At 37.8% G+C, this 12,115-nt stretch overlaps 2 protein-coding genes across 2 annotated transcripts in view; both read right to left on the bottom strand.

Moving 5' to 3' along the window:
- The window catches only part of nav3 (neuron navigator 3), a 315,297-nt gene that overhangs the window by 239,244 nt on the left and 63,938 nt on the right, over positions 1-12,115 (bottom strand). The window contains exon 2 of the mRNA XM_082168169.1: positions 6,122-6,556. Within this exon, the coding sequence (XP_082024295.1) occupies positions 6,122-6,193 (72 nt within the window). The 5' untranslated portion in view covers positions 6,194-6,556. The remainder of the gene's footprint in view (positions 1-6,121; positions 6,557-12,115) is intronic.
- LOC309496359 (uncharacterized protein) overlaps positions 1-12,115 on the bottom strand; it is a gene marked incomplete at its 3' end in the record, with an annotated part of 158,636 nt that overhangs the window by 117,289 nt on the left and 29,232 nt on the right. The window lies entirely within an intron of this gene.

The raw sequence follows: 12,115 nt of genomic DNA, 5'->3' as shown, positions 1-12,115 counted from the left end.
ATCTTAAATGCAAGAATCAAGCGCGAAACGCAAGTAACTTTGTGGGCGGGTCTTGGGTGCTGTTGCTAGTATACCGGCGGGATAAATGACTCTTGCGCCCGACGCAAATCTAAAATGGGTTGGTCTGAAGTAGCTTCATTATTCATAGGTGTGGTTTGGGCATAACGTGAAATAAACCAATCAGAGCAACATCTCACATTCCCTTTAAGAGCAGGCGCGCTTGTTCCATGGTGGATTGCTATTATAACGGCGGATTTGCCAGGCGCACGCCAGGAGCGGTTCACAGCCGAGGAGACCGACGTTCTCGTCAGGGCTGTAAAACAGCCATTGTATGGGGATGGGAGAAACACACCCAAATTAGCTTCGGTTAAACAGGCGTATACAAATTTGGGTAAATGTGTAAGCTAGATTTATGCCTATTTTTTCACATCTTCATGGACACAACAATGATTTCCCTCGTGTGTTAATATTTTTCCTTGTAATAATGTATGGTTTTCTAAAAATGAGAACTGCTGCGTCTGTGTGTAGATGAGATAAGCAAAGTACATGCGCGTTTTGCACACGCTACATTGATTATGGCCAAGCATGCGCCCTTAAAATAGCATATGAATAACATGCGCATGAATTGTTTTCTAAACCTGCAAAATAGCACCAGGGAACGTTTGCGCCGGAACATGCCTCCTCTTTTCGCTGAACCGCCCCCGGGAGCGCAAATGCATTTCCTAGTTTACCGACGTGCGTCTGTGGAGGGAAAAGTCCGCTGTGTGCGGGTGCAAAATAGGAATTATACATGCGTCGGTGTACAAAGTCAATTGCGCTGAATGCAAGATAGGGCCCATAGTGTTTATATATTGTTCATGCTTGTTTCCCAAAAATCTCCATATAAAAAAAAAAAAAAAAAAAAAAAAATTATATATATATATATATATATAGCCTATTCATATGGAGGTCTAGGGGAAACAAGCATGAACAATTAAATATCAAATATTGACTGAAACCAATAAGGTACTAATATATCATGAATCCTAGACTTTTAGTAGACTTTTTAAAGAGCCAGTGGTATACAGTTATCATCAACATTTTACATTTTTAATCCACTTTTTGAGTAAAAAAAAAAAAAGTGTGGTTGGTAGTATGATAAATAACGAGTCAAGAAAAAGACAAAAGACACAACATTGCAGTCAATGTTGCTTTGACTTCATATATTATACTGGAAAAGGAAGGTCATGTCAAGCACATTGCATCATTGTAACTGTATTCCTCGCTGTCTGCTCTGGTGAGTCATGCACATTTTGGCAAATATACCAGGCATAGAGAAAATACGCATAACACGCAATATACATACTGCATATTACAAAAACTTTGAGCAGTATTGTGACATGCTCTTCTGAACACAGCCAATGACAGTGCTAGGTAATGGTGGCGCACAGCAGGCATTTGTCAGACAAGTGTCAGCAAATCCACAGCTCCTTCTGATTGGTCGCAGAGCTCAGGGAGGCCTTGATAATTGCGTGCAACTCCCTGCCAAGTTGAACTAATGGGCAGCAGGTGTGAGCGGAGACAGAATGTGGACCACTGCCTCTAAGCTCCAATATGCAGAAATATCCACCTATCAGATCTTCCCAGCATGCACAGGAACGGGCAGCTGGAAGGTGGGCTATGCTAGAGAATCTACCTTTCTCCAGACAAGATAAATGGGAGCAATTAACCATATCATATACTCACACTCCCTCAGACTCTATTCATAATGTAATATAAATCGCTCATTGTAGTCGGCGCGTCCCAAAAGGGGCCACAAGAATTAGTGCTCCGAAAGGGCTGATAAGAGTAAAGTAGGCGGCAGGACCGCATACGGTTTTAATAATCGGAGCAGGAGACACAATAACCCCTATAAGAGACACGATGCTGTGTTTAAGTGATTGTGCATTTATCCAGCCGTTTATTATAAAGCTTGCTGTATTCTGTACAGTTGGGCACTCTGCTGGGAACACAGCCCTGCAGATCTGCCAAACGCAGCAGTTTCCTCCATTCAGCCCGGCTGTATTGCTGGAGGTTGCTAGAGGCAGAAGGAAAATGAGGAACTTGGTTTCCCTTCGGTCCAATTTAAAAGGGGAATATGCATCTGGTCAAATGTGGTTAGTGTTCTGCACATGAGCAGATTGTGCAGATATGCAAAGCAATGGGGTGTTTTAGTTAATTAATGCATGGGCGCATTCAGAATCAGTCATGACATTGTATTGTTCAAAATGGTGCAAGACCTCAAACAAAAGCAGATAAAACTGAGTAATATAACTTTAAACTTCTTTATATTAATTGTTATCATTACATAAATCATTGTTTAGTTTTAAATCTCCAGAACTATTTAATATATCGCCCAGATGTTACTGATATCACACAGTCTAGAGTACATAACTCATGCACAATGAAAAGATGGAGCATCATGAAAAACCAGTAATGATGACACAGTCAGAAGCAGTTATCTCAGCTCACTGGAGATGGTTTCTCATGTAAGGATGTAAGGAAAGCCAGTAAGAAGGATCTCTTTGATGCTGACATTAGCGTTAAAATGTGTCGCATAAATTATTCATGAGACGTATGTCATGCGTTACTATAGCTGCACATGCTTTCCCCACTGATACTTGAGATAACTGACTGGGTCAATTCACTTGTGCTTTTATAATGAAAATATTTTGCACTTGCCGAGCAAATGAGAAACCTGCAAGTCTTGTACTTTCCACAAATGCAAGTTCTATGATGTTTTAATTAATCTTTTTTTCACGGTACATAAAAGTAGATGTTCTCTCTCAGTGTTCACATTCAATGTATGGAAAAAGAGCAGCATCAACATTCTTCAAAATGTTTCAGCTTGTATCCAATGAAAGAAAAAGTCACATGGGTTTGGAACAACCTGAGGGTAAATTATAACAGTACTTTCATTTTTGGGAGAAATATACATGTTGCTATGACATCCACTAAACAACAGCACAGATTTTGTAACTGAAGTAACTAAAATCTAAGCATTTGACCAGATAATTTTTTTCAACTGATAGGCTAATAACTGTGTGTAGCCCAAAGTACTTACAAATCCTTCTCAATCCAATGCTAAAACCATATTCTCAAGTACTTTCGAAATACATAAGTACTGTCGGCTGACAACAATCATGTCTGGATGAGAAACCACCTTCAAGAACTCAAGTTTCTGCAGCCAAACATCTCTGGTATGACCCCGCAAGTCTTTCAAAAACGAAATGCCTGTATTCTCCTATTTTTTCCTCATGGACATCTCTTGAAACTGTCGCTAAACCTCTAGCACCACACTTGATGGTCAGTCTCTCTCATGAATATTCAACAGCACTTATTGTCCATTAGCATGCAGTGTTTCCCTGTTTCGAGCGCAAACACCTCTGGCGATCTTAATCTAGAATTCAAATGAACAGTCGAAAGCTGTAGAGGACACTTCTTCATCAATACTCCAACTGTCTAATTCAAGCAAGCTCTTAATATTTACATTGATTTTTTTTTTACCTGCTTCTCTCCATTAGCGTAAGAGTGTATGATTATGATGAATGAGGAGGACATTGGGTACTCCGCAACTGATGATCAAAGCCGTCTGTCCGCACAAAGCTTTTATTCACTTCAATGAGAAAATGGAAGGAAAAAAAGCAACTTCTTCAGTATCTTCTGTTCTTCCACTTACGTCAGTGTTTTGTGAGAGCCAGAAGGTCTCTGGGTCTAAATCACAACTAAAACAAACGAAGGAGGAACGGTCACTATATCAACATATTGTTATGCGAGATATATACTGTATATATATACACACACACACACACACACACACACACACAGTTAAGATTTCTTAGATCAGTATTCACATTAAATTTGTTTTTCATTTGTATATAAAGTTGTATATTTATGCTCATTTCTACGGTGTCTTGTCAAGTGTATGTGTAGTGTGGTTTTGCCACTTTTGTTGTATACTTGTGCTTTTTTGGAATTTTCTATGTCTATTGAGACCAGTTGTGACCGGGTTAATATTGTAAGGGCATGATAATAAGGACTCCCCGATGGCTCGGGGCCAGCGTGAAGGACGCTCGGGACCGTTGATGGAACTGTCACTTGCCCAATCGGGCCAGCAGCGTCGGCAGCACGAGGGGGCCTAGCCAACTCGGTCACTGTCCCCCCTTACTTACCTCTGCTCCATTAGCAGAGGTAAGTTATTCTAGTTACTAGCAATTTGTCTCAACGTGAAACTGTAACTGGTTACATTTACACATACCAACTCTTTTCCCTTATCATTTTATTAAGTCATGCTCATTTCTTTTCAAACTTGTGCATGTTGCAATTTGTCTACTTGCACAGTATTTTGCTCTTGTGCTGTATATGACAAATCACACAAATGTATGTAATCTGTACAGTAAATCTCAACGTCAAATCTAATTGATGTTTTCTTAATGAGAATGGGCTGTCCAATTCCATAATCTGCCACAATAAACAATTCCAAGAACTCCCACAATTGCTTTTAAAGTCTTTGAAACTGCATTTGAAATAAGTTGAATAAAACTGACTGTAATTGTGATATAAATAAACAGTTTTCCAAAAGGTAAGCAGAAGCTTGCACCTGCAACACACATATGCATCCATCTTTCTTTGCCCCTGCTCTGCCGCTTGAATCATTAAAGAGCTAATATGGGACCTCCCAATAGATGTTGGGTCTAAAACAGAAATAAAACCCCAATAAAGTCTGGTTCCTAACTTCATCAGCTCCTAATGAAGCTGCAGGTGTCAGGCCTGATAGATTACTGGGTGTCCTCTGCAGGTTAGGGACTCTCTGGCAGAAGATGGCTTATCATAGGTACCTCATTAGCCAGAATCAGGTCAGCGGGACTCCATCCAGTTCAAACAGCGCACACACTTCTCTCATGTCCAAAGGCGAAGTGTTAAAAACTAATCACACTTTAGAGCAGGAGCTCCACTCTCACCTGCAGTGTGAGCGACAGAAGGACAGTGTCCTAGATGTAGAATGTAGAGCAGACCCGAGGCACTAAACAAAGTTCCCAGTGCTTCTCCAAATCTCAATGAAGTGTTTCAGTTCTGCTAACCAGTGCAAACACCAGTAAATTACATATAAAATTCTTATTGTACCTTCCACCAAACTTTCATCCCCTCTTCAATGCTTAAGTTGATTGTCAACTTTTTTCTAAATAAAAAAATGGCAAAGTCCCACAGAAATTAATGAATAAAATAAGAAAAATAATACATGATCAAAGAAATAATAATAGAGTAAAATGAAATTGAATAATGTATTAATATTTTATCAATAAATTATTAATAATAATACATAAAATCTCTCCATCATGCTTATGTTGATTCTTTTTCTAAATAAAAAAGCCACGTATATATGTGTGTGTGTGTGTGTGTGTGTGTGTGTGTGTGTGTGTGTGTGTGTGTGTGTGTGTGTGTGTGTGTGTGTGTGTGTGTGTGTGTGAGAGAGAGAAATTACAATATAATAATAAGACAAAATATGTAATCATTTATTCATATTTAATATAATTAATATTTAATAATCTTATATGAAATTCCCCATACTTATGTAGATTTTTACAGCTTTTTTTCTAAATAAAAGAATGACAAAAATAAAATATAATAAAATATTAGTAGTAGTAGTAGTATATCAAATAAAAATAATAAATATATATTAATATATTATGTTATATAATAAAACTAGTTATTATATATCTACTTGTATACACTGTTCCTTGTCTGGAAAATAATACTTTTACTTTAAACAGTTTTTTTAAGGTACATAAATCTGCCATTTTAGTCAAATTAGGTAGGACTTCTTGGCCTACTGAACATAATTAATATTCATGAGCACAGCTGATCATAATTGTGTTATAATTGTGTTCCTTCCTCTTTTCAGGTCATTCCTACACCCCCGTAGAACTACCTAAAAATCTGCTTATAAATAAACAACAGGATATACAAAAAACACCAACAGCCGCTTTGAGCACAGCAAGAAAACTGGCGTGGAGAATCTCATCCATTCTGCACTGCTGATGGTCATGAACTTTCAGCCCAGTGGAAGACGGCGGAAGTGGTAGGAATGAACCACGCGTCTTACCTTTTTCTGATCCTCCAGCTTTTGACTTGTGGACTTCTTTACATGCTTGCTAGTTTCAGGCGGTACATCCATCCCCGGTGAGAGCGGTAATATCTCCAAGAGAGACCGAACGAGAGAGAGAAAGACAGAGAGAAAAGAGCTACGAGCCAAACGTGTGGAAGAAAGGGAGGGGGCTACAGGCAGCCAGATTATTCCTTTGCCTGGGTCACATCTTCTCTCAGGCTGAGGTGGGCCTTTCTGGAAGAACTGGAGATGGAAAATGAAGAGGAACGGAGATACACCCCAATTCACAGAGACCACGTCAGCAGGATGAAAAGACCAGCATCCTCTCCGCACGTGAAAACATCCATTCAGAAGTTTGTAATTTCCAGCCAGTAGATCCCAGTGTGTGTGTTCTGGTAGTCCACCTCAGGGCTGCATCCTTGGTCCTCAAATCTGTAAAACAAACACATATTATCAGACTCCAGATATCCAGATAAGAAGAAAGTAATCAATTGACACATAAGCAATATGATTCATTTTATCAATCTGTATATTTTGCAAAAAGTTGAAATCCCATGCATGCCGATTTACCTCTTGCAATAATCCTTTCTCAGCATGTTTTAGTTAGTTATGAGCTGAATGCAAGGCCAAACACTAGTCAACAGAAATAACCCGACAAAGCATTCATGTGACCCACTACCAGCACTAAGTGCATCACGACCTGCTGATGCGTGGTGTAGATCAATTTTCAGTGGGTCACACATAGCCTACGGTTTGTTCTCTTGGTAGTTTTCAATACTTGATATAAGTCACCATTATCATTATTTAATGTTTTCAACCCAGCAGTTCTACACACATGATAGTGACTCCCAAAAATACAAAATACATACAGCTAAGGGAAAAGCTGCACTCAGGTGATCGATACAAAACAAATGACAATACAGTAAAATAAACAGTTCAAGTAATGTTGTAAACAGTAAAAAAAAAAAAAAAAAGAAGAAAAAAAAGTAAAACAGTACAGACAGATTTGCCACATTATTTCATACCATTAGAAATGGCACAGTATTTTTACAAATACCATGAATGAAAAATTCATAAACGTTTTTGGGGAGTTGCTTTTTGTTTTGAATTTTGTTTTGCTTTTTGTTTTTGTTTTGCTTTTATGTTTTGTGTTTAGATTTTTTTGTTTTACATTTTATTGTGTTTTGTTTTGTTTTGTTTTTGATTTGTTTTACTTTTTAAAGTTTTGTTTACGTTTGTTTTGTTTTATTTTGCTGCATTTCCATGTGTTGGTTGCTGGGTTTGTATTTAAAAATGTAAAAAAACAAAAAAAACATATGTATCATAAAAGAGATTTATTCAACTCATTGTGTGTAAGAACTGAAAATGGGTCATGTCATTGACCTTAATAAGAAAATGAGTAGCACTTAAATGTCAAAAAGGATGATGATAATGTCACCCTCTTCTATAGAGCATCTTTTGCAATCCCAGCATTCCAAATGTGAAGTCTCTTCACCGATATAGCTAACACTCACTAGAAAGTCAATATCCCTTGAGCTGTTTCATGCAGCGAGTGTAGGGAGGCAGTGTATCTGCATATCAAAGTGAGTTTTGCTACTAGTGTTCTTCTCCATATATGAATAAACACACGTTTGTTCTTTGGCACATGATTGTTTTCACCCTTCTTCTCCAGAAAACAGCTAAAGAAAGGAAGGATTGAGTCATGCTGAGGTTGTAAGAGGCATTCTGGGAAGAGACCAAGCTCTGAGCAATTACCACAGGATCGATGGTTGGCCTTGTCTGCCCTTTTGGCACACTTCAAAACATTGGCCCGTCAAAGGGTGTTTGACTTGTAAGATGTTAGAAGTTCATGGACACCACTATAAAGTAAAATGACACGGATAGACACTTTGGCCCGTGATTCCCAATTTTCATCTTTAGGATTGAGATATACTAGGTTTTGGGTTTCATTTATAATAATTCTTTAACCTCAGAATGCACTGACTTTGCTATTTGTGTAAAACCAACCTCCCAAGGCCAAAAGTGTTTTTTTTTTCTTCGTTTTTTTGGTCTAGACAATTATTGCATCTGAATCTTGCCAAGTTGTGTGCGTGTGTTTATGTGTGTTTATGTGTATGGTTGTGTGTGTGTGTGTGTGTGTGTGTGTGTGTGTGTGTGTGTGTGTGTGTGTGTGTGTGTGTGTGTGTGTGTGTGTGTCTGTGTGTGTGCGTGCGTTTGTTTGTTTTTACTTCAAATTGATTTCCTGCCACTACATCAAGAGTCACACTTAATCAAATCAAATTTTTAGCCATGACTGAATCAAATTTTTGAACTAGTTCATAAGAATTGAACCGATTTACTTCCCCAATGCTTTTCAGTTGTAGTCGACTTGTTTTCCTTTATTCAAAAGCGTAACATGCAGCAGTCGTTTTTGTCAAAACTTGAATACAAAAAGGAAAATAAGAAGTCATTTTTGTCAGCTCTGACTGCCCTGAACACAGATAGAAAGAACAATCATGAGGAATCCATAGTGGGATAGTATTATTATGCTATTGTTATTTGTCAGAGAACAATTCTTAGAAAAAAAAATAGGACCAGGGTCTCTCAGGATTTGCAAAACAATAGCTTGATTGAATCAACAAATGCACATAAATCTACATGGTGCATCTGCCTTACAAGACACTAAACACACAGCATCATTCGAAGGCACAACTGAGTGCTACCATCTCCTGCATTATTCATTACTCTTAATTTCCCTTATGTTCCACTGAATACCACAAAAAGAAACATTCCTGCAAAGGACTGACACACTTTACTCTGCATATATCCATGGTTTCTGACAATTATTCTTGATTTGGCTGTGGATTTTACAGCATTTACTTGAATACCTCTGTCAGTAAGGGCAGTAAGTCATTTTTCAAATACATATGTGATATCCGAGATAAAAACCCACAACCAAGCTGTCAAAATGAATAGATCAAAGCACTCATGATAATGGAAATACTCCACTCTGCTTGACAGGTAAATTGTTGTTGTTTTGAGGTGAAGAACAATTGCAATTATTACGAGAGCAAAACATATTATATGCGCAGTTCACAGCTCACTGTCAAATTCAGAAAAAGCATTTCCATGTTGGGTTCATGTATATGATATATCTAAAATATACTGTATGTGGCCTTGTAATGGATAAGTTGGCTTCCTATCTGTTGCTGGAAGCATTAAATGAGAAGCCAAGCACAATAATTACAGAATTTAGACCATAAGATTGTATGTCCCAGTGATTAGAAAAAGCGGCGAAAATATAAAGCAAATGAAGCAGGAATATGTGTACTATCTCCCTGTCTCTAATATACATCCGCTACACTTGAGAACAGAAGCCTGTTATTAGACCAATAGGGTGGAAAGAAATCACATTTGCCATCTGAATAACAATGTGCTAATTCAAATAGGTCAGGCAGGTGCAGGTTTGATTCAATACCATTATTCATCTGGATGGATGGATGGATGGATGGATGGATGGATGGATGGATGGATGGATGGATGGATGGATGGATGGATGGATGGATGGATGGATGGATGGATGGATGGATGGATGGATGGATGGATGGATGGATGGATGGATGGATGGATGGATGGATGGATGGATGGATGGATGGATGGATGGATGGATGGATGGATGGATGGATGGATGGATGGATGGATGGATGGATGGATGGATGGATGGATGGATGGATGGATGGATGGATGGATGGATGGATGGATGGATGGATGGATGGATGGATGGATGGATGGATGGATGGATGGATGGATGGATGGATAAAAAATTACTAAAAAGTCTTTCTGATGACTCATGAAATAAAAACAGTATGAATTTCTGTGTAAATCATTCCCAAATTTGTTCTGATTGAGTTTCATGAATGGGGTGCAATGAGCACAGAATATTAGTAGCACTTCTATACTAGTTATTATTGTGAAGTCAGTGTGCTATCTAGAGTAACTGATTATTGAAGAGCTGAACTCTTTTCCTCTGCTCTTTTCCGGACATTTGTTATTCACTGAGCATTCACTGACAGTCAGTGAGCTAGCGTATATTCAATAAAATATGATTCATTGGCTTAGCCCCTGTGTCGCCACTTTAATTTTATGTAAAGATGTAAATGTATATGGTGGACTTCCACTGATTTCCTTTGGGAGATATGATCACAGCACAGAAATGCCCCTGTACTGTCTCATAACAGATCAGAGGTCAGTGGCAGTAAAAAAAAAGCCAACTGAGGGCATCCTATAATACATCAGGCATCGCATAGGCCAATTAAAAAGCTTTGTATTATTCTGTACTTCTTTTAAGTGGGTAATCAAAAATAATAACAATAATGAAAATCAAGTATTATAAAAATGCTAATTTCCCTTGAATTAGTTTCAAAATCGACACAGCATGCACTGCAGATGTGCTGGAGTGGTAAAGACCGTGATAAGTCTGCACTCTAGCTTTACGAACACAATCACATATACACACAACCTGGCATGTGTCCATCAGGGATCAACCGACAGCAATGAAACCCCAGACAGACGCATGATTAAAACATAATAAACGTGTAATTACTAGTCGAGCTTTCGTACCTGTCCTCCCTGCACTCGCAAAAACAAAAGATGAGCTTTATTCCGCAAGCAATAAATTGATTTCACTGCTTTCCCGAGAGTGATTTATTCCCTGTTCCCGGTTTATAGAGGGAAATCTGCAGAGAGAGCGACCGTGAACGAGGCACATTTCAGAGATAAACGGGAGGAGCTGAAACATCACTCTAAATACATGCCAAGCAACATGCTTTAAATAAAACTGGACGGGCTATTGAAAACCTCATACGACATAAACGTGTCAGACTGGCTTGTGTCTGTGCCAACTGCTTGCCTCAGCATTACTGAGAACAAATGCAGCATGATCAGATAGATTCATTCATTTGTTTAGTCCTTTCACATGAAATGAGTATTGATTGAAAGTGCTCTGGCTGATGCTTTCAAAAATGTTATATTATAAAAATATTGATGTGGCATGAACTCGTCTCACAGCTCTCTGCCTGTTTGTCAAACAAAGTTGTATGGACCACTTTCAAGGTACATTAGTGCATTTTGTCAATTTTTTTTTTTACTTGACAGCCCATGTCCCATCAGGTTTATTATCATTAACTAAAACTAAAACATTTTATTTTAATTAAAATAAAGCTGAAATAAAATAAAATATAAATATTATTGGTACACTTTTACAAAAAGTTTCCATTTGTTAGCATTAGTGAACTACATTAGTTAACATGAACTAACAATGAAAAATACTTATTAGCACATATTCTTTAATGTTCATTTCAGCATTTATTAATATTAACCTTATTACACCCTGAACTTAAAAGTAAGGGCTTATAACTTACCATAAGGTGGCATTAAGTTCATGGTCTCATTTAATTTTCTATATTCTCATACAATTTTTTAAATTTGAAGAAAATAGATTAGCTTTAGCTAATAGCTTTTGCCAAGCAGCATATTATGTTTTTACGTGGGAATTTTCTCACAATCTACGTATCGTGTTATGTCGTGTACCACCTGATCTAAATGAAGATATGCGATCCACAATGGTTAACTAATTAGTTATAAACCAAAATGCGGCGCCAAACCTTTAAGTGTGTATGCTGTTTACATGTGTGCTGACGGCAATTTTTCATACAAAAACTTGGTATATTGTGGTCTCTAACTAAAACAAATATGCTTTTAGTTGAGACCTTTTTTTAAGACTATCTGTTATGTATGATGGTTTTACAGATTACATTTTCAAGTAGAGTCATTTTTCCACGCTATGAAAATGGAGCACCTCCAATATTTGAAAATTGAAAAACACCTTTTAAGAGTTGGTCATTTTCCTTATATTCTCTATAAAGCCAAGCTTCTAAGCTTTAAAATGACAAGCAAGTGTAAATGAAGTAAAGTGATGATAACTTTGCAGAGCCCCCCGAAGGGTTTAAGTAG

This window comes from Leuciscus leuciscus (assembly GCF_965113295.1).
Source record: "Leuciscus leuciscus genome assembly, chromosome: 4".
NCBI lineage: Eukaryota > Metazoa > Chordata > Actinopteri > Cypriniformes > Leuciscidae > Leuciscus > Leuciscus leuciscus.
Note: the sequence above shows the minus strand (reverse complement) of the source record. Positions and strands in the feature narration are given on the sequence as shown.